The sequence below is a fragment of the Carex rostrata genome, chromosome 23, assembly GCF_964058835.1.
Source record: "Carex rostrata chromosome 23, lpCarRost1.2, whole genome shotgun sequence".
NCBI lineage: Eukaryota > Viridiplantae > Streptophyta > Magnoliopsida > Poales > Cyperaceae > Carex > Carex rostrata.
The window spans coordinates 7,797,896-7,822,169 of NC_135940.1; the positions used below are offsets into that span (position 1 = coordinate 7,797,896).

The 24,274-nt window shown below is 33.1% G+C and overlaps 2 protein-coding genes and 1 long non-coding RNA gene across 3 annotated transcripts; 2 read left to right on the top strand and 1 right to left on the bottom strand.

Annotated features, from left to right (window-relative positions):
• Window positions 1-289: 289 nt before the first annotated feature.
• LOC144574660 (uncharacterized) lies at window positions 290-700 on the bottom strand. The gene is made up of 3 exons (XR_013518271.1): window positions 617-700; window positions 469-503; window positions 290-353 (listed from the first exon to the last, which is right to left on the bottom strand). It is a non-coding gene; the product is annotated as an uncharacterized LOC144574660 (long non-coding RNA).
• Window positions 701-3,385: 2,685 nt separating this feature from the next.
• LOC144574879 (protein NRT1/ PTR FAMILY 2.11-like) lies at window positions 3,386-7,226 on the top strand. Its single transcript, XM_078324972.1, has 6 exons — window positions 3,386-3,711; window positions 3,896-4,113; window positions 4,377-4,612; window positions 5,016-5,333; window positions 6,101-6,321; window positions 6,498-7,226. Exons 1-6 carry the CDS (start codon window positions 3,579-3,581, stop codon window positions 7,142-7,144), a joined length of 1,773 nt encoding a protein of 590 aa, XP_078181098.1. The 5' UTR covers window positions 3,386-3,578; the 3' UTR covers window positions 7,145-7,226.
• A 1,343-nt stretch (window positions 7,227-8,569) lies between these two features.
• LOC144575117 (small multi-drug export protein) lies at window positions 8,570-11,718 on the top strand. Its single transcript, XM_078325236.1, has 3 exons — window positions 8,570-8,900; window positions 10,034-10,377; window positions 11,145-11,718. Exons 1-3 carry the CDS (start codon window positions 8,730-8,732, stop codon window positions 11,554-11,556), a joined length of 927 nt encoding a protein of 308 aa, XP_078181362.1. The 5' UTR covers window positions 8,570-8,729; the 3' UTR covers window positions 11,557-11,718.
• The last annotated feature ends 12,556 nt before the right edge of the window (window positions 11,719-24,274 follow it).

The following is a 24,274-nucleotide window of genomic DNA, read 5'->3' on the forward strand; positions in this document are numbered from 1 at the left end:
AGTTTTTCAGTTTCATACTTTCTGGTAAACTGTTTTCAGTTTTGCAGTTTTTTTCAGATTGTGCTCTGATGTAAAAATTTGTACTGTAATCTCTATGTGCACAATCTTTTGTATAAATGCATATTGTAAACTCTATATGTAATGTTGTAAACTTTATTGTTATCAATAAAAAAAAAAAAAGTAACCTTGTAGAACAACTCGGTTTCAGATTGGGTCCACCGACTGGAGGAGGTTCTGTTCATATGGGTGTGATAGTTCAACTTTTTAACGGTTGCTGCCGGTTGTGTTCTTCTTCATCCCCTTCAAAATAAAAAAACTCGAATTCGTCCTGCTGTCTCCTTCTCGGTATCGAACTGTTTCACATGAAATAATTGAAAGTGATATGCCAATTTTGTAAGACACTCATGAAAATACAATGCAAAAAATTAATTAGATTAAAAAGCAAAATGAAAAATCAATTACAAATACCTTGCATCACCATACCCTGAGGCTGCCTCTTTGTTCTGCATAAGTAAAAATGCAAGAAAAAGAATATATTACCAAGGGCCCACACAGATTTCTCAAAAGCCAATACAAAATCAAGTAAAATCGAACGAGATAGAGAAGAAAACCATACCCATTTCTTCTCCAAATCATCATATTGGTATTTCTAAATCACTGTCGGCCCCCGCTTCGTCATCCATCACTCCGGTGCCCTCGTCCACCATAGGGTCCAGATAGGGCGAATGCAATTTCTTCTGACACTTGTGACACCGGTGTCAGAGGCTGCAAGTGAGACGGCGACCACCCGAAGAGGCTGTGCGACACCATCACGCTTCTATCTCGTACTGTGTTTCTTCCCTTCCGCTCTCCTTCTCACTACTGGTATCGATAAAGACATGTAAACCTTCCGTTGGGGCAAAACCTAGGGTTTGGTAGTGAGAATTGGATAGGTCGGTGTGGGGGAAAAATAGATCGATCGGGGAGGGGAACTGGGAGAGGCGCCTCTAAATCTTCAGCGAAAAAAATTACATTTGTTGGATTTGATCTGCACGAATTTTGATTCAGATCCGACGGTGCAGAATAGAAATACATGTGATGATATGTGTGGCATTACGTGTGACAGATATAATTTTCACTAAGTTTAGACCTCTACACATAAAAAGGGTGTATTTCATCAAATGAAGGCAGATTATGTGCGATCTGAAAATTCAATGGCTGAGCATCCTTCCGTCCAAAAAACAGTAAATCAGAACCCTTGCAGGATCTAGACATTAAGCTCCTTAATAAGGTAGGGGAGATTTGAGAATAATAAATGAGAATTGAGAAAAAATAGTGACTTTTAAATTAGTGTGAAAATGGTGCTATTCGGATTAGTAAAAATATTATTTGGATTGTACATATGAAATAGTGAATAATTGTAACTAATAAAAAATAGTATTAACAAGGTGCTAATTAAGATGAAAGATAGGTAAGTGAGATCTCAAACGAATTGTCACGACGTGAAAATAACAGAAGTGGTGTCAAATTTGTCATTTTGGGACTGTATTGGTGGAAATATGAAAATGAAACATTTTTTTTCTCTCTCTTCAAACTTCTGAATAGTAGCTATTCTAACATTTACAAGGAATAGAGAATAGTAACTATTCTAGCTATTCCGAATAACAAAAATATTATTTAGATGCACATTGCTATTCCGAATAGTTACTATTCTAAAATAACCTCTATTCTTGTGTCATCCAAACATACCTTATATTGGTTTAATTTGTACATAAAACAATAGAAAAATTCTAAGAGTATCTACATCTCTGGTACTATTAGAGTTTCTAATTTAGTTTCAAAGATGTGAGGGAGTTCCTTATTTAGAAAATATGTAGGGAAATTTATTAATAATAAGAAACTGTTTATAAATTATATATTGGTCAAATAATTGGCTCAAATTATTTCTCTTTTTAATTTATTGCTGATGTGGCTTAATAGAAATTTTAAAATTAATTTAAAGAATATGAAAGTTTAGAAACTTTAAAAACCTTAATTTTTAAAAAGCAGTTAAGATGTATTTAGAAACTTACTTGAGTTGTAGAGATATAGATGGTCTAATATTTAACCAAACATGTTTTTTTTTTGTTTTTTTTTTTTCCAAAACTAATAAAAAAAGGAAAAAAATAGTACTGAGTCAAACGGGCCTACGATTATGAATGGAGATTATAAAAATTTTCATTTTTTTTTTTTTAAAACAAAGGATTACCAAGATATTCATAACATGCAAAAAAGTGTATAAATTATCACGCAGTTTGACTATGATTAGTTTCTAAAGGCGACCCGATCGAATTAGTAAAATTTTTTTGGAAGCGTCTAATTGTCCACCATTTGTCCACAGCTTTGACTTGCGCGAATACTGTAAAATTACTTCTACATACTGTATAATTATACAATATATCACATAAAATATATCAGTTAATCACAAAACATCCAGCAACTATTTGAAGTGGTCCCATGATAGTTAGAAAAAGATTACAACTTGCACAATAGTACAAAATAAATGTACTTTCAAACTGTACTTTCGGAAATTACAGTTATAGGAAGTTATTGGCAGTTAGAGTTAGTTATTAGCGGTTATTAGCAGTTAGAGTTAATTATTAGCGTTCGCACTGGGTTGAATCTTGTATACTATAAAATTGAATCTTGTATACAGTAAAATTTTCAATTGAATCTTGTATACTGTAAAATTGATTATTCTACACAGTAAAATTTACAATTGAATATTGTATACTGTAAAATTGAATCAGCAGAATTGTAAAATTGAATCTTGTATACAGTAGAGTTTTCAATTGAATCTTGTATACTGTAAAAATTAAATCTTGTATACAGTAGAATTTTCAATTGAATCTTGCATACTGTAAAATTGAATCTCGTATACTGTAAAATTTTCAAATAATACTGTAAATTTTTAATTGAATCTTGTATACTGTAAAAAGACAGTTATATGAGAGTGGATAAGGTTGTGGACAAATAGTGGACAAAACCCAGTGGACAGAAACCTTTTCTCAAAAATTTTAGCACATGTTATAAATTAAGCTAAAAAAGTATTATATTCGTAAATTATCGTCTGAAACGAGAAGCAATCTCTAAGAAGCAGCATATAATAAGAAACCACAAAACATCGCCTAGCTAAACAAACAGCTATAGAGGGACACAGAAAACCTGACACATGTTTTTTTGGTTTACGCGTAATATTCATCTCCTATTCGGTAATGATCTGTCAAGGGACACGTGGCCTCTTCCAGTTTGTCGTTCAATCGAGTTCGTTACCTCCTCTGTTTCGTAATTACTTGCGTAGACCCGGTATAATTGCACAGTAAACCATCTTCGCTAGTTGAGCGTGCTCTTTAACAGGTCAAAAATATCAATTAGTGACTAACATGTGGGGCCGAGACAATTACTCATTCCATGAGACCGGTTTTCCTCTTTACTTCATTTTGCGAGGATGATCATCTACATTATTCTATTCTAAGTTGATCTGAAGCAGGGTATGAACCAGATAACAAGCGGAGAGGAAAAGAGATACAAAACCGAGAACAAGGAGGAGAGAAAGAGAGATGAATGACGTGACATCTGGTACTGGTACTAATGAGAAGGCCGGTACCAGTAACAGTGAAGAGGAGCAGATTGGTAGGGCCTACCAGTCAGAGATCAGGTACCGTGGCTGGAAAGCTATGCCATTTCTCATAGGTACCTACTTGCCATTTTGCCATTTACTAAATCATTACTTGTTCATGCCTTACCAGCAATGTTGCTTCTATTTTTTCTCTCTCTTTGTCTCTCTTTCTTTGAATGTTTATTGATTTCTTTTCAGTGTACACTGGTACCTCTCTCGTGTAAAATAAAGTATAATTTCCTTCTTTATCATTTACAGGAAATGAGACATTTGAGAAATTGGGGAGCATTGGTACAGCCTCTAATCTAATGGTATATCTGACAAGCGTGTTTCACATGAGCAATGTGAATGCAGCAACAACCTTAAATGTGTTCAATGGTACGACCAACCTGGCGACAGTGGTTGGGGCATATGTATCGGATTCATACCTTGGTCGGTATACCACAGTCGGACTCGGCACTCTTGCATCTCTTTTGGTAAATGATTGTATCTTTGATGGATGCTTTAGTTTTAACACAAAAAATTTACCTTATAACAAAATAATATGGATATTTACGGGATACAATTCCACAATTTTGTCTTTTTCCCTATAAGCCATGCTCTGATTAAACTAGAAACCAATATATCTTTATCATTTATTTAACCAATCATCCACATAAACTAGCAACAGATATATATATATATATTTATTTTTACTTATTCACGTATTAATTATTAACCAAGTACGTACAACTAACAGGGAATGGTACTGCTTACTCTCACAGCAGGCATCCCGGCTCTGCACCCCCCAAAATGTACTATCGGCGATTACTGTGTCTCTGCTACAGGTCTCCAGCTTTTTGTCCTCATAACTGCCTTTGCATTCATAATAGCTGGTGCTGGAGGCATCAGGCCATGTAACTTGGCCTTCGGTGCCGACCAATTCAACCCAAATACTGACAAGGGCCGAAAGGGCATCGCCAGTTTTTTCAACTGGTATTTAGCTAATTAATATCTATTTTTTTTTTCAAATTAAACCCAATAGATTAACATTCTTGAAACATCTGTATTTTGTGTGCCGGTCAAAGCAGAGAAGAATACCCATGATTTGTAGTTTCTGCAATACGGTTGAACAACATCAGAACAAATTAGTATTCGAAAAAATAAATAACGAGAAATTTGCCCTCAGTTAAAATGAAACCAAGTAGATGTTATCTATTTACAGTTTTGCCACCATATTGGATGAGCTTTCTTGACCAAAGCTCCTGCTATTATATGGGATTTTAGGATATGAATTCTTGACTGGGTACCATGTTAGTCAACCTATTAACTTTTTATGAAGTTTTAGCTGAAAAACAAACAAATTATATTAAATTATATATTATCATCTTCTCAACAGGTACTACTTCACATTGACCATAGCTGTTGGCCTATCATCGACACTAATCATCTACATACAGAGCGACGTGAGCTGGTTTATCGGGTTCACCATCCCATCTGGCCTCATGTTTATCTCATGCATTTTTTTCTATGGTGGTGCAAAGATATATGTCAAGGTGAAGCCTGAGGGAAGCCCATTTATCGGCATTGTGAGGGTTTTTGTGGCGGCATTAAAAAAAAAAAGGCTTAGTCTACCCGGTGACCCTATCCACGACCTTTTTCAGGTCCCGCTAGTCAGTTCAATTGTGTCAAAGCTTCCATACACCGAACAATTTAAGTGAGTTAATTTGAGAATTCTCACATGTGATATCTAAGAATTTAAGTGAGTTAAAAGATTGCTTAATGGAACCAAAAATGTATGTATCAGTAAGATATTTTGACTTAGCTTGTGTCCAGGATTCTAATTGTGCGAAATATGTTTATAACTGATGAAAAAATTTCAGATATCATATTCATACCATTCCTTACCAGTGACCTGTACCTGCATGAACAGTTGCTATTATGCATCACTAATGACAGATATAGTGTTATTTTTCCTTAATTTTTATACTGTAAATGTACAATTAATCACATACCAAATGAACAATGTATCACTAGGAATGACCATACAACCCAGTAACAGTACAGTAATGACCAGCACCTACCTCACTGGCTTTGACCAGTACTGTAAAGAGACTCAGTATTCAACTATTTTTTTTTTACCAGTAGCATAAAAAAATAATAAAATTCAACCTATACCATCAATCTCAGCAAATTTCGTTTAATACCAGAACTGTTGAATAATTCAGCAGTTGAAATCTGGATTATGAGAGAGCCGGATTTTTAGAAAATGATAACACAAATTTCAACTGCTGAATTATCAGCAGTCGTGATGGTTGTCTGCTGAATAATTTAGCGGTTCTATATTAAATGAGATTTTGCTGAAAAAGATGTTATGAATATAATTTTGTTGTTCTTTTATGCTATTGATAAACAAAATCAGCCATATTCATCTCATAAATAAGTATATATTACTGATTTATCTTTCCTCTTTTTTAAAATTAGGTGGCTCGACAAGGCGGCTATAATCATCTCCCAATCTGACATCCTACCGAATGGCACCGCCAAAAACCCATGGATGCTTTGTGACATTCAAAAAGTAGAAGAGACGAAATGTGTCTTGCGAACTCTCCCGATTTGGACCACCACTTTCATCTATCACATGGCATTTGCACAAATCACCACCTATATAATCTTACAAGCTCTCCAGTCAAACAGACATATAGGTACATTAAACAGATATTAAAATCATTTTCATTGCAACTCAGTATCATTGCATCACTAATACACTAAACATAACTGGAAGAATTTGAAGAGAAAAAAAGCTTTCAATGAATTTACATTTTTGACAAATTGACTAAAAGAACTTGAAGAAAAATTGAGTTTATCTTGAATATAACAGGTAAAAATCTAGAAATCCCTGGTGCCACCTTTACCATCTTTCCGGTGGTAGCACTCGCAGTCTGGATCCCGTTATATGACCGGCTACTGCTCCGGTGGTTACAAAAGATCCGAGGAACTGATGAAGGGTTCACATTACTTCAAAGAATGGGAATTGGCATGGTGTTGTCTATCATTGCCATGATAATATCAGGAATAATTGAGGCAAAACGGCGGTACTATGCAGTGTATGCGCCGATTTCGAAAGTTTTGTCATATGGTGGAGGAGCAATTTCATCATTGTCGAGTCTTTGGTTAATACTCCCACTGATAATTTTGGGGCTTGCGGAGGCATTTAACAACATCAGTCAACTTGAATTTTATTACAAACAATTCCCAGAGAATATGCGGAGTATAGCCGGATCCTTACTTTTTAGCGGGATTGCGGTTTCGAGTTATATGAGTGGCCTTCTGGTAATCATTGTGCATAGATCTACCAGCTGGTTATCTGAGGATTTGAACAAAGGGAGGTTGGATTATTTCTATTACTTGATTGCTTCAATAAGCGTGCTGAATTTGATGTATTTCTTGGTGCTTGCAAAGTGGTACCGGTACAAGGGAGTGAACTATTACTCAGAGAGGCAGTCAGAAACTCCTACATTAGTTTAAGTTGGTAGGGTTTAGTTGTTCTATATTGTTGGTTATTTTATCTTTGAATTAGATCACATAGTATGTATAAATCTCAGCAATGTAGTGGTTATAGAAATATAGTACTGATCTCTAAAATAATGAAGATTTTTTAAAACTTTTTTCATGTATAGAAATAGAAAATGAAGGGTAATTAATTTGTCTTCTCTACATAACTGTAAGAAGTGAGTAAACCTCTTTAAAGATAATTGAAAAAATATAGCTGCATTTTATTTTGGTATTATGCTATCCTGTAGAATCAAAATATAGGGAACTTAAACTTGATTATAGTCCAAGAATCTCCTCTGATTCTTTGATCGTACATTGAAAATTCAGATCATAGATATTTAACAATTTGGTTTCAGACAGAACTTCAAATCTTCAATACAATAATTATTTTGACCATAACACATGATTATGGAATCTACATATCAAAATCTTATAGAATGCTAAATACATGATTTATTTCAAAATCTGATAAAAATAAGTTGGTTATCAATTCATCTTTCTGAAAAATAAAATACATGATTTATTTCAAAAGAACAACTGAATTTGCCTGGGATACTAATTATCTATTTTTCATACCGGCGTTCTCTCTCTCTCTCTCTGTTTTTTTTTTTTTTTTCTTCAAATTATCAAGACTTGCAGCAGTTAATTGAAACAATTGGTATCCTCACTCACGTTCTAGCTTAAAATTAGCAGAAAGAGACAACTTTTCATATGTATTTTTCATAGTAAATTCAAACTGAATTTTAACCGATTCTTTTATGATATTAATAAATTAATTAAATGCACTGCAAATTAATACGAATAACATGGACACTGACAGTATTAGTGTCCAATCTAGTCTACATTTAATTAATTTTTTTATAATGACTCCAATACTTTTGAGAGGCACCGATTTCTGTCAATCAAATCGCTGATACTTAACATACTACAATAATTCAAATTAATTTGATATAAAGTCGAAATAATTAAAATGAATATATTAAAAATAAATTATAAAAAATCTACCATTTGATTTTATAAATTTAACACGTATTGCATATCAATTTTAACGATTTGACGATTTGAGTTCGTTGCTTAAAAGTCTAATTTTGTGTCTTTCTCGTAATCTCGTTCTCATAGCATAAGGCCAATTTTTTTTAATGGAATTTATTTTAATTATTTTAATAAAACAAACACCATTAATTATGTTTTTATAAAAATCAGCTCTACTAATTTAAAAAATCGGTAGAGGAAGAAATAAGTAAAAATTATCGATCACATATTCTTTAAAACTAAATTAAAATTTCAGTAAACCTTTTTTTTTTATAAAAATCAAATTAATAGTTTGCTTAATTAAAATTGATTCTATTTAAAAAAAAAAAAAATCATAAGCCCTCTCCAAAAGAAATAAAAGACCAGAACAATAAAAATCCAAATATTATCAGCGATGGCGCAACGATCAAAGGGAAAGGAACTGTAAACTTTTCTCGTTGCATCTTGACTAGCTACTTGATGAGTTGATTCTACCTCCATTTTATTTCCTATTTATCCCATTTTAAGAAACGGAAGGGGAGAAGCCATGGGTTCTCTCGCTCTCGCGCTATCCCCAGCTGTGAGACCTTTCTCTTCAGAAATTAAGAAAACTCGCTCTTCTTATCTCTGCACAAGGCCGAATCTCGCCTACTTGTGCTCATGTTCGCCTTCCCAGCTTCAATGCAAATCAAAGTTTCCATCTTTCGCTCAGTTAAAGGTCTCTTTGACCACAAATTTGCATGCACTTAAAATTAGCTACCTGAACAGCAATTAATTATTACTGTTAATGATTGAAGCTAGTAGCATTGTTTTGAATGGAGCTGGAAATCTAACAAATTGAAATCCCTAATTTTGGGTTGTAGCTATTAGGTAGTGCTTTTTTCATCAAACTCTACTTGATTAGATGAAGGTTGCCAAGATTAAAATTAGGTAGATGACTCCAAATGCCGAAATTGAAATTATTGGAATATTTTGTTCTAACTGCATCTTCATTTTTTATAGCATCTAGCATATGACCTAGGATTCCAATTTTTACTGGTACATGCCTATACCAGTACCCATTGAAAACTCACCTGATATTCACATTATATGTTTTGCACATTTTTGTGGGGGAATTTTTCTCTTTCTTCATGTAGAACCATCAATTTGAGTAATTAATTGATAAATAAGCCAACAAACGGGAAACGAGTTTAATAAATGCCCACTACTTTTTTATATGAAAAATATTTCCTGATACCAGTAAGGACTGCAACAGTGTGAAATCAGTTATCACGGTTATAGTAGGTTTATATTACCTAACTGTACCAGTACATCCTGCCAGTTACAACCTTGGTAGCAGTACCTGGTACGAGAAAAACCATACTGACCAGTGAAAGGCTGGTTTAACTTCTAATCAACTAGGAATTCCCGAAGAAAAAGTAAATGAAAATAAGGAGGCCATGATACTGGCAAAAAGTCACTTTGCACAGTTAAGTCTTTTGTTAGAAACAAAAATCACATTTGTCAATGAAGTATGTTTATCTGGGTATTCAATATCTATGGTATTAATTTTGTCATTTGGTGGGTTTATTTGTTAACGGGCAAATAGAAAGGAGAATTATTAATTAGAATATTGGTTTCAAAATACTGTAAGAATTATAATGATATGGTATTCAATATTTTATATAGTTTTTTATTTAGTAATTTACAATAAAATTGATTCATTCAATATTTTTATTTTTAAGTAGTAAATTATAACAAAATTAATACATAAAATATGTTATATCGTTTTATTTAATTAATAATTTATATTTTAAAAATAATGGCATTAATAATTTTAATTTTTATACTTTAAGATACTACAATTTGCAGGCTCACAGAGACGGAATTACAGGTTCAGCACCACAATTTAAATCTCAACTAAGAGACCCCAAAGAATTCGCTTCAAATAGGCTTCTTTTGTTTTCTCTGACTTGGGTTGCCGTCGCTCTAGTGGGTTTCGCCTTACCGGGTCTTTCCCATGCAACCGATAACTCAATAAAAGCTTCTGGGTTTGGGTTGAAGATTGCGACAGCTCTGCGCAAGTTGGGTTGGCCTGATGAGGCAGTTGTATTTACTCTCGGGACCTTACCGGTTTTGGAACTCAGAGGGGCAATACCTGTGGGTTACTGGATGAAATTGGACCCGCTAAGATTGACTATACTCTCCATTCTGGGGTACTTCTCTTTTCTTCCCTTGTTCAAGTTCATTCTGTTTCCTTTTTGTTTTCTATTACTTTTTCTTTTTTGAGGATGGTTCAAATGCCTCCATTTTTAAAACTACAATAACATAAAATTTAAAACTTAAATGTCAATAAAAAACTGTTAGATATAATTTATATCATTTTCTCGATGCGCGCGTAAGAGATCATGATATTTCGATGTTGGTTTGATTAGTATCAGGAGCTTGTAAAATTATGATGATGTGGATAAATTCTTGACGTTGATTTTTTAACTTATTAATTACTATAAAACCAAAATCGAAAAATGATAAGTTTTTATGTGCATGTAGAGAACATAATATAGATCACATATAATGGTTTTATTTTGACATATAAATTTTAGAATTTTTATTATTAAAAATAGAAAAATAAAGGCATGATGGAGGCATTTGAACCCTCTTATTTTTTTCACTTTGTGTTATTCACATGAAAGGGATAGTCTACATGAGCTTTTGAATTCCAATGTATATGGATTAATGACCCAGTTTTAATGCAAGTCAAACTGGTTAATATAAGTCAAACTTTCTCTGGTAACAGCAATATTACATCTAGTCACTATTATCCAGACCATGTGCTGAAATTTAATGTTTTGTTATCTTACAGTGATGGTTTTAGGGTTTAGGGTTTGGTTATCTTTACTTCGTATTATTAGGCACTATGATTTACATGTTTTTGAAAAATTAAATTGCTTGAAACTTGATTATTATCCTTCTCTTCTTACAGAAACATGGCACCAGTACCATTTATTATCCTCTACTTGAAAAAAATTGCATCATTTCTCTCTGAGAAGATCCCATCATCCAGGGGCATAATCGACTTTCTTTTCGAAAGAGCTAAAGAAAAGGCAGAACCGGTGCGGGAATTTCAATGGATAGGTCTAATGCTGTTTGTAGCAGTTCCCTTCCCTGGTACGGGTGCGTGGACCGGCGCAATTGTTGCATCAGTACTTGGCATGTCCTTTTGGCCGGCTGTCTCAGCAAACTTTTTTGGGGTTGTGATTGCGGGCATTTTGGTAAATTTACTGATGAATTTGGGGCTGAAGTATGCTATTGGTATGGGGTTTGTGCTTTTTTTCGTCTCTACAGTCATGTGGAGTGTGCTTCGATCGGTTAAGGGGTCATTTAATGCAAACTAACTTGTCAAGTGTTTTTCTGATGATTCTTTGCTTATAGTGGCCTGTTTTAGTCAGATTTGTTAATTGGATCTGATGCAAATTTCCAATAAATTTAATCCTTTTTTGTGTTGTATAAGCAATGAGGTAGATTTGACAAATAGAAAGGATTTCTGCGTCAATTCACTTTAACAGACCAAAAACATTACACACCCTATTTTTTTTTTTTTTGTACTTTTCATGTTATTATTGTTGATTTATGTTTTTGCATATCTTAATTTTTGTTTGAAAGAAGATCCTACTTTGCATATTTTTTTAGAAATGATCATTGCCGTGTTTCAAATTGAGAAATACTCAGCAAAACTCCACAACAAGAGAGAAAAAAAAAGATGGAAATAAAAAATCTACCTGAAGGTCACAAAATAGATGGAGATTTTAGTGGATTGAATAGTTGAGTTAAGCTGGACTAATTTGCACCTTTTTTGGGCCCAAATTGTTAGGCTCAGGATCTGACATAAGACTAGCCTATAAATGCTTTAAACTGTACTTATTTTTTTTTTAAAAATAAAAATGTAGGCAATGAATATCTCAACCCTGCAAGAGCCCAAATTTGTCTTTTAAGGCCTACATTAGTCCAGAACGCCATTTGGAACACCGAATTCTTCAACTTTTTTAAATTTATTTGAGAAATATTTAGACGCCAAACTGATAAAGATATTGACAATATTGATTTGAGTTTATGCATTGCACGAACAATAAAATAAAATAAAAAAAACATAAGTCGTCTGTTACATAAAATTAAAACAATGTTGTCGATATCTTTACCGTACCAATCCGTAGGACCAAGATAGATAGATTACCATTGCAGGCATTTGTTTTATTTTGACTATTGACAAATAGTTTACTAAGCGTGGATAACATAATGAATGATTTAATGTACTCATCTTTGTTTTCTAGTAACAACGTTTTGGATTTTACTGGTATACATTCAATTCTTCAAGTCAAGAAAATAATTTTCTTTGTTAGAGTTCCCGTATCAGACCACCGTTCCCTGTTGACACCCACACAAGTGGGGAAGGAAAAGTCATGAAACTATTATATATATGATATATCACAACAAATAATTGAAAAGAATAACAACAAGTCAACAATTCAATCATTTATATTTGGATAAATACAAAAGGTACTTTAATTTGAAAATTCGTTCCAAAGACAAGTACTATGCCCGGCAATTTTAATATTTTTACTTTATATATAGGTCAGCTTAATTGAAGCCTTTATGAATAAAACAAGTTTGCTACATGAAGTTGATGTATAGTATCATCGTTTCTATCATTATTGCTATTAATTATTTTGATCAGTCAACATTTTTTTTTGACTAGTTATTAGGTTGAAACACCTAAAAACTAGCTTTTTGGTCTAGTGGTGTAATACGATTTTGTAGGTCTTGTGGTCTAATAAGTGATAACATTAACATAAATACTCACAATTTGTACATTTTTAGTTAGTTTTATTTAAAACTTGCTTTACCAAATAATCATTAGATGGGCTTAATCAAGGCCCGGGTATTTTGTTGAAGTTACATAATATATAAATGGATGAGTACATCGTGCGGTGCCGCAGGAATATAATACATCTAGCCGAACAATTTTTCTTTAAAATTCATATCTAACTTGAGTTAAACGGTTCAGATCTAACTTGACCCTATCAATAAATTCATAACGGATATGCATTGATAGGGCTCTCCTCTTTGTTTACTTACTATTTTGTTATCTAATTGCATAATTGACTCTCAGAGTCTTAGAGTAGAGGGGCGTAACTAGGCCTTATAGGGGGGGTGGGTGGGTGGGGAACGCTATCCTCTGCGGAGGTTTTACCTGCGGTGCTGTGCGGTGGTTTTAATCTGGCCCGTTCGTTTCGGATCGCACGGACTGGATTAAGGGTTCACCAAATTTTGAGTTTTTTTAAAATTCGGGCAAGATCTGATCTGGTCCGTCCGATCCGAAACGAACGGCCAGATCAAAACCACCGCAGGTAAAACCTCCGCAGAGGATACGCTCCCGGGTGGGTGGGGGGGTGTCGGTGGCAAATTGGCAATTATGTTGGGGGCATATAATAGTGCATTAATCAACTTGCTCTTAAGAATGCGGGGTCATATGGGAAAAAGAAAGAAAGAGAAATGTGTTAGTAAATAAAATTGTTAAGAATTAATTTTTGATTTAGTGATAAAGGATAATATTCGGGAATGTAAATATAATTTTTATTAAGAGTAGACAAAATTTTATTAATATAACTAGTGGGTTGAATACTGTTGTAAATTAATTAATTTAGACTGTGAATTATCCCGGTGTTAGATGACAATTCAATTATACATATATCTATATCTGCTTTTTAAAATATAGAGAGTAAGTAATTGTCTATTCCTGATTCAATATAACTCTATTAACACTCTTCATATGAAAATCGCGAGTTCGGAGTCCAAATAGAAGTTTCTTTCTAAACATTAAATGAAATTTATAAAATTAGAACTTCATCTTTCTATATCATCAGACTTTAAATTACCTACTTCTCTACCTCATGCAACATCTGGCCAAATTATATAATACCAAGGCTGATATTCTAACTACGATTCTACGAAGATCATAAAATGATTCGTGAGAATCGTGAAATAGTATAAAAAAACATAAAACTTGTAGCGTAAACCTTAAAGAAAATAAGCTCAATACTAAATCCAATAAACGAAACACTAAAGCTAATAAAATCAATAGTAAATTAGTGATGCAATCTAAACTAAATACTGAATACTAAGACCAATGAGTAAAATACTAATTAAGATCAATAATCTAAATAAAAAAAATCCATAAACTGAATGATAAAACACACAGCTCAACAGGTTCATCAACCACTGCCGGAAGTTCACCGGAATACCGCTGCAAGTTCGCCCGAGGTTATGTAAAGTAAAAAAAAGAAGTAATTATTTATAGTGTTGACTAATCAAACTTTTTGATAGTAATGATGATAGCAATATTAGTATCCCGAGCAAAATTAGGGTGTGATGTGCTCACAAAGAGGTGTTGGTGAGCACATCTCCAAAAGACTATCGAATTAATTTCAAACTATAAATCGAAATGGTTGAAATTCATGTACTTCGTGAGTGATGCATGTATATGTAAATTTTTTAAAATTTTGAATTCATTTACAACATGGTCAAGTGATCAAATAAATGATGAAAAATGAATAATAAAACAATTAAAAAAATAACTTATAAAATGTTCATTGTTTTGACCACTTAATAACTGGAATAGGCCCTTCTTTCTGGTCAACCAATTCCCGGATTTAAAGAAATGGTCCGGTTAATGGTTAACCGGAAATGAGTAACCGGTTATTGGTATACCGAAATTTTAATATAAGTCCGGTTAATGGTCCACCGGTTTTGGTTTTTTTTTTTTGAAAACATAATTTTTTTATTTTTTGTATAAAAATATTAGAAATGTTGAATATATTTCTTTGAAAATATATGGAATACAATATAATTTGATTTATTAGAAAGACTGCACCAAATAACCCGGATTAATATTTTTCAGGCCGAATTTTTCGCGGTTGTAAGAAAAATTAATATATTTATTTATGTGTTATTGGAAAAAAATAAAAATGCTTGGATTGTGAGTTATTGATTCCGGTTCAAAAGTCAATTCTAGGTAATTCAGATAATATTGTAATCCTTCTAGTACATTTAATTTATAAAAAAATTGTATCTATTTAAAAAAAACAAAAACTTTAATTTATTTCATGATTGTTTTTCAAAAAGAATTCTCAAAATAGATACAACTTTTAATAAATTAAATGTACTAGAAAGATCACAATATTTTCTGAATTACCTAGAAGTGACTTTTGAACCGGGATCAATAACTCACAATCCAACCATTTTTTTTTTTTACAGTAACACATAAATAAATATATTAATTTTTCTTACAGCCATGAAAGATCCGGCCGAAAAAATATTGATCCGGGTTATTTATTGCAGTCTTTCTAATAAATCAAATTATATTGTATTCCATCTATTTTCAAAGAAATATATTCAACATTTCTAATATTTTAATACAAAAAATAAAAAAATTATGTTTTCAAAAAAAAAAAACCAAAACCGGTGGACCATTAACCGGACTTATATTAAAATTTCGGTATACCAATAACCGGTTACTCATTTCCGGTTAACCATTAACCGGACCATTTCTTTAAATCCGGGAATTGGTTGACCGGAAAGAAGGGCCTATTCCGGTTATTGGAGCACCAGTTTGGGTAGTTTTCGAATTTCAGTCAGGATTTGAATATTTTTTTAAATTTTATTTATTTTTTGGATATAAATAAAAAAAATTGGGTATACCCGGCTTACTTGTATCACGTATGAAACTTCTCTAGCTTGTGTTACACTCGATCTAGGGGTGCAAACGGGTTGGATATTACCCGACCGTATCCGAAAATTTTATACGGATATCTGATATCCGAATATCTGTGCGGATACAGATACGGATATGGTTTTGAATTTTAATTATCCATTTCCGAATAGTAAATATATATTATATAATTTAATATGTATTTTGAAAAAAAATTATTACTTTCAGTGTCATATGTAAAAAAATAGATATTATTACTTTCAGCGTCATATGTAAAAAAATACTTAGATATTTATATCTTCGTAGATATAAATACTTAGAAGATAAGATATTAATACTTTGATGCTTAATTTGTTACGATAATTCCTTTTTGAGTTCCCCAATCATTCTCGCGTCAACCTTCCTCTATCAAAAATAGTTGATCTCATAGGCATAAATACTGCAGTGCATAAGTATAAATACTTAGATATTAATACTTTCTATGTCATACGTAAAAAATATTTGTAAGTATAGATATAAATACTTACGGGACAATGAACCTAAAAATACATCATCATGGATCTCATTGAAAGAGAAAATTGAGTAGGTATTAATACTTTAGAAAAAAAAAAAATCAAATTATGGAGTTTTCGTAGTCCCGGCAGGAAGTTATTTTTCTGCATTTAATTTTTGGTGGTCTCCCGCAGGTATAATGCGGGTATTGTTATCTTCGCGCTGCAGTACCCACGCAATAAATAATTGTTCACCTCATAACTATAAATACTCCCGTACATAAGTACAAATACTTTCTTGCATATGTATTAATACTTTAGAAAAAAAATTGAATTGTGAAATTTTTGTGATCCCATAAAAATTATTATTTTAATTTAATTTTCAATGGTTCACTCTGCTAGGAAAGTGCAGAAACTGTTATCAGCTCCTAGTACAACTTCATTCCGGATAGTAGTGTACCTTTCTGACACCTATGATATGAATGATTCTATCTACAATATATTTCAATTTTACCTAGTAATTTCTTTTGAGTCATAAAGTTAATACTATTTTTTTAACACAATATTATTAAATATTTAAATACATAGATAATTTTATCCTTCATTAATTATATTTCTTAAAAAGCTGATTCTTTCTCATACATTTTATCGTAAGATTTTTTTTCTTGAAAACTTCTTTTTTATCTCATATAATAATTAGAATTTTGTTTTCTTAAAAATGAGATATATAAAATAAATCACTACCTTATTTGTTATTTGTACTTCGTTACATCTTTTAATTTTTAAAGATAATACAAAAGTGAAATATTTTATTATATTATCAAAATCTATCAACATTATATATATATATATATATATATATATATCAGTGTTCTAAATAGCTAGCTATAGCGGCGCTATAGTTACGCTATAACTTTTCCGGACCATAAACGCTAAACTATGAGATAAAATTGCACTAACTCAGCTACGACCGCTATAGCTATAATAGCTGACCGCTATTACTGCTATATGAGACCCACTATAGCTACCGCTATGCTACATGGATTTTTTTTTACAATTTATATGGACTTCTATACTTCTATTCTTATTTCTAATGCTACATGGTCTTCTACGATAAATATACTAAACTGATGTGAATTATGCAATGCAAGTAATAAATCCTAAATTGCACTCAATTTGGTTGCAAGTGTACAACCTTATCGAGGAGTACTTAGGGATCGTCTCCACAGGGACAAGTCGGAATTTCAAGTCTAACCTAATCAATTTACTTAGTAAAAGAAAATAAAAGGAATTTTTTTGTTTTTAGGATGGTTTGGTTGTGATTAAATTGAATTAAACTAAAGTCTTAAAGCTAAATTCGGTTTATAACAAGTATGAGAAAGTAGGGTTTCTTAGGGTTCCTATCCACTATTGTCATGATTAATTGGTTCGTTAGTTTTGTTTTTTATGTTTATGAAGGCACAGTTGAATGTTATAGGTACAAAGTGATATCTCTATATTAGTACCATCTCTAAATTAGAATAAACGTCACCTCTCGGTACTTGGCTACCCTAACCTAAAGTCATTAAGTTCTTACTGTCCCAATTGACTTAGAAAACCGTCTTTCACCTCTCGGTACTTGGCACAATTTATCTAAATAATTAGATAAAGCCCGTATAAGACAAGCATCACCTCTCGGTACTTAACCTATAAAATACCCTATTCCTTATGGTCCGGACTTAATACTCAATTTCTCAATTGCAAGCACCAAATCCTATGGTTTCATATGATTTCGATTAAGTCTTCACAATCAATTAGAATAAAGAATAGATCATAACAAAGAACAAGAACATGTCAAATAAAACCAACTAAATCATCATAATAGTTTCAAGTACAACCCTAATCTACCCTAGAAGAGTCCTTAGCCTGTCATGGCTAGGGCACAATTGAAATCAAAGAGAAATAGAAGAGTTCCGAAAGAAAGAAAACAAATAAAACCCGTCGATCGATGTTCTTCTTCTTCCTTTTCTCTTCTTTTGCTTTTCCTTTCTTTCTCCCCCGTCGATCGATATTCTTCTTCTTCCTTTTCTCTTCTTTTGCTTTTCCTTTCTTTCTCTCCTAAAAAACCAGAATAATAGACTCTAAAAAAAACCTCCTCAAAAGTTTTTGCAATATTCCCTTTATAACCCCCTCCAAAATCCCAAAATAACCAACTAAAAATATCTAAAACGGGCTCTGAACCGACTTAATTGCGGACCGCAATAAGTTCATTGCGGGCCGTAAGTGGAGTACTTGCGTTTTGCTCTGCCAGATTTCTGAGATGCCTTGTGGGCCGCAAGAACTTGACTACGGTTCGCAATAAAGGTGCGCACAAAAAGGTGTTCTGTCTGATAACATTGCGGGCCCGCAAGGGAATGGCTACGGGCCGGAATGGATTTGCGCAGTGATGTCTGGTAAGGTTGCGGGCCGCAAGGTATGGGCTACGGGCCCGCAATAAATCTGCAGTGGTTCATTTCTTCGTCTTAACTTGCTGGAAATCGTCCGTTTTTGCTCCATTAAGCTCCAAATACTCGATTACCTGTAAAACAAACATAACTAGGGCAGTAACTTGAACTTTTGGACATTTCTAACCTAATTAAACCTAATTTAATCAGAACTTGGCTTAATTTACATAACAAACCCTAGGTTTCAATAGATACAATTTTGGCTTATCATAAACCAAACTATATGCTTCTATTTTTATTTGTGATTTATTCTATCATTCTATATTGAGAAATATTCAAATACTAATTCTTCATTTTGATTGCTCTTTGCATAGTATTCATCTGTAAAATTATTATCGTTCGTTTCAATTGAAATATGATTTTGATTATTATCATAATATATAAAATGTTTAAATATGTATATTGACTTCATTTACCTTATAAAATTAATTGCTATTTGTCTATTATAATATGTAATACTATGAAGTATAAAGAGATGGGCTATGGTGCATTGCAATGTATAACCTCTTTTGTACATTGGACTATAAATTACCAGATTCAAACTTCAAATAACTGATCCAAACTGTTCATCTTGTTCTCCATATTAATATGTGTTTGGAGACCAAATTTTACATTTTTTGAAAAAAATTTACTATTTTTTTAGATTATTGAAAATCGCTGTTTTCAAACAAATCTGGACCATAAAAAAACAACGATTTTAACCCTTCTCATTTTTTGAAAAAAATGGTTCGGATCGACTGTTTGAACTTTGTAAACGGAGATAAAGACGCGGGGCATGGTTGGGGCACAAAACCAATGGTGCATTTTAACCCTTCTCATTTATAAAATACCTATTTTACCCTTTTATTAAAAAAAACATAATACGCCCATCTGACTCCAATTTGAATCTGAAGGTTCCTCTACCGTCCGAATTGCTTTAAGATCCATGTGTGGTACATCAACAGGAATCTTGAAGCGAACACACACGGATATTGAAACAATGTGCACAGATTTTAATGTGTTGCATGCGGATCAAAATTGGTTTGAGATCTGTGCATACTAGATTAGCATGAATCTTGAAGTGAACACGCAATAATCTTATTTCGATGCGCTCGGATCGGACAGTATAGGAACCCTTCAGATTCAAATTTAAGTTTAATGGGGCATTTCATACTTTTAATGAAGGGTAAAGTAGGTATTTTATAAATTTAGAATTAGTTTTAATATAAAAGACAATAAAATGGGTAAATATGTGAGTTTTTGAAGTTTAGAGGGGGAAATACGTAATTTTAAAATTTAGAGGGGGGAATACGTAATATTGAAGTTTTTGAGGGGTATACATGAAATTCCCCCTTGATAATTAGTAGGAATATAGAATGAGGAGGGTTCAAATGCCTCCATGTTTTTGTGCCTCCATCTCTCTCCATCATTTTCAAAGTTCAAATAGTCGATCCGAACCGCTCAACCTAACCTCCATACTAAAATGTGTTTGGAGACCAAATTTTATATTTTTAGGAATTTTTTTACTATTTTTTTAGATAGATACAAAAATACTGTTTTTAGATGGTTCAGATTTACTGATTTTGTACCTATCTAAAAAAATAGTAAAAAAATTCCTAAAAATATAAAATTTGGTCTCCAAACATATTTTAGTATGGAGGTTAGGTTGAGCGGTTCGGATCGACTGTTTGAACTTTGAAAATGATAGAGAGAGATAGAGGCATGATGGAGGCACAAAAACATGGAGGCATTTGAACCCTCCTCATATAGAATATAAAGTTTGAAAAAGAAAAATCGCTATGTATGATAGCTTCCGCTATAGCTACGCTATTTGCAATAGCTTTTTTTTTTTATCTCCCCGCTATGCCGCTATTGTCACACCCCAAATCCACGAGGTCTGACAGCCTGCCGCGTGTATCTATCAAGCGTCACATATACACGCGAGGCAGTGGATCTTTTATATGCATTACCAATATCCTCACTCGCTGCGTCCGCATAAAATAACCTGAAAATAATCGGGAGGGTGGGGGTGAGAATAAATCCTCAGTGCGAAATTTGCCACAGTTTAGATTATTGGACTTGCAATCAAACTCTATATTAAAAAATGAAACTCAAACAATAACAATGCAACAGTTATATAAGAAAACATAAATAACAGAATGCCACTACTCGACAACAGTTAATCAACCTGAAACACAGTTTACGGAGTTTTCAATATGGATTTCAAAACACAACATATGTTTTGGCTTAACTCGATTCGTAACTCAGTTCATTAGGACTGGTAGCAACCACAGATGTTCTTTCGAGCTGAACCGTTATCAAACCCACATCTGTAGGGTTACAGACGCCTACAGATGGCCAACCGCTGGACCCTTTATCAGACACCCATCTGCAATTGCTGTTTGGCTTAACCATTTCCTAAGATCCGGTTACAAGTCACCAATACAGGTCAACTTGACAAATGCAATCACACGGAATCAAAGTTACATATACAGGTCCACTTTGCTAAATCTCAAGCAAATATATCAAAACCACACATACAGGTCAGCCTCGCACAATTCATTACACATGGTCAACGGATAGGTCACCGTCACCTTATCCAGCCACCTTAACAGATCGGTCTGGCAAATCCATAACAGGTCAAACGCATAAGTCAGCAGCGTCACCCTATCCAGCCACCTAAACAGGTCGGTCTGGCAAATTCTAACAGGTCAAACGCATAAGTCAGCAGCGTCACCCTATCCAGCCACCTAAACAGGTCGGCCTGGCAAATTCATAAACACCGGTCAACGGATAGGTCACCGTTACCTTAACCAGCCACCTAAACAGGTCGGCCTGGCAGATTCATTCACAACAAGCACAATTAATAGAACTAAACAACTAATAACCATACCAACATGCCAGTTAAACTTAACCTATCAATTCAATCATTCTCATTTATGCAAGAATCAATATGCAGCATGAATTCCAAAATATGCAACAATTAATCATTCAACATGACAAACGAATAAACAGTTTAATTCCTGAAAATAAAGTATCAAACAAGTCCAAGAATCCCGCACCTTATTATGACGAGCGTACCGCTTAATTACGGATCGGGCGTCTCGAATTACCTCGCGATATCTGGCTCGACTGAGCCTACACCTATATTATATGATTACTTGGTTTAGTTCGGTTACATTCTCAAACTTAAATTCCGAAAGCCGTATTTTAATTTGTCAATTCTTTTATACCTTTTTGGCTCATTTATAATCATTTTAATTCAATTCAATTTAATTAAAAACCCATAATTTAGCAAGGGTTTAAGCCGCTAATTTACAATTCACAATTTACTCCAAGTCCATTTATAACATTTCTAATGCGTAGGCTGGTCATTAATTCAAAACCTCACATTTTCACATTTAGGCTATTAATTTATACTACTCTACATAAGGCCTTATATTTTACAATTCATACCCCTTATTTTTATAAAAATTCTCAAGGCTTGTATTTTGCACAAAACAACCTTCAATTTAATTTATTTATATTTTTGGGTCCATGTCAAGTCAAGGACTGGTACACACACAAAATCAGCACCATTTACCGGGAAAATCAACAACCCGAGCAAAGGTGTAATTAATTTTAATTCCCTTTACAAAATCCTAACTACAATTCCCTTTAATTCATACACATCACTGTGGTATATATTTTACAATTTCCAACCATTAATAAAACCATTTTGCAATATAACCCCTTATACTTAATTTATTCGAGCAATTCGATCGAGTCGGGAAAATCAACAACCCGTACTCAAAAACTAGAAATTTCACATCCTACGACATTAATCGGTTCATCCAGACACCAATCAAGAGGTTTAGAATTTATTTTGGGAAATTATCCGAAATAGAAAATGTCAAAAGAGATCGACCGGTTCCGAGGGTTTCGTCCCGCCTTGCGGCCACCTCGCTCGAGTACTAGGAATCACCATAGCACCCCAAGATAGCACCAATCGAGCACCGAGACAGCACCGAGCCTAAACCCTAGTTCCTAGGGTTTCAAGGGAGGGAAGGAGAGGCAGAAACCGAGAGAGAGAGGGGGCGGCTGTGGCTCTCATGGGCGGAGAGGAGGAGAGGAGAGATCAGAGATGGGTCCGGTGGGGTTCGCCGGCAACGGGAGGGGGCGGAGGGGCGGAGCCCCTCTCTTTCTTCTCTTCTTTGGCGTAACAGAGAAGGGGTCTGTTGTGGGTGTCGCCAACAGAAAGGGAAAGAGAGGAAAGAGAGTGGGGAGAGGTTTATTTGGGTTGCTTTGAGATTGGTGCTAGATTAGATCCAAGGGTTCACAATTATATGAATTTTCAATATAGTTCCATTTAATTGATTTATGGTATGTTTCTTTTATAAATTCGAATCGAAGTTTCATAATATTTTGCGATTAATTTCGTGTGAATATTTTGTACTTTTATTTCTCTATTCTAATATTCAAATCATTCGGTATTAATTGTACATCTTTATATATATATATTTATTTAATTAAACTTCTATAATTCATTAATAAACAAGATTTATAAATTTCATAATTTATGTGTACAAATAATTCGTATTGTTATATTTTATTTTATTTCTAAATCTCTAAATTTTATTATACATAATTTCATACATTATTTATATTACGAAATTTTAGTTTCGTTTTAGTCGGTCAGAAAATTTCTGAACGATTGTTAAGTTAATTAAACTTTTTATTTAAGCAAAATTGATCGATTTATCAATTTTAATCAAGTTTTAAAATTTCGGAATGTAACAGCTATAATCGCTATTTAGAACCTTGATATATATTTTACTCAAATCCACAAATTTTATTGACAACCTAAAATTTATTACAATTAAGACTTTATCTTTATTTTCGCAAAACCACTAAAGAAAATTACTTATATAAATTAAACGTGAATAAGATCATGCAAAACATATTTATCATGTATAATTTGACATTCTAGCTGCTTGACGTAGTCTCTTTTGTAATTATTTAGCTGTATTTCTATGAGTTTTAATACATGGCTTAAAATGAATAGCAATCCGTTTAATTAAAATCAAGCTTTATTCCTTATCAGATTATTGTAATGCACAATGCCAAGACTATGTTGATCCAAAATTTCATACATATATTTAATACAAAATCCACAAAAAAGGAAAATTATTTATAAAAATTAAATAATTAATTAAACGATGAGTAATGTTAATATACTAGTTATTTTTCTTTCTGTTATCGCCAAACCATTTCTTCTTTGTTGTAGTGTCGGCCGCTCGTAGGAGAGAGGCAAAGCAGTGAAGCACCAATAATGGCGTGCAAATTAAGTTTCGACTTTTAATTAAGCAAGTGTCACTTCCCGGTAACTTTCTTAGCCATTGACCAAACCAATTAA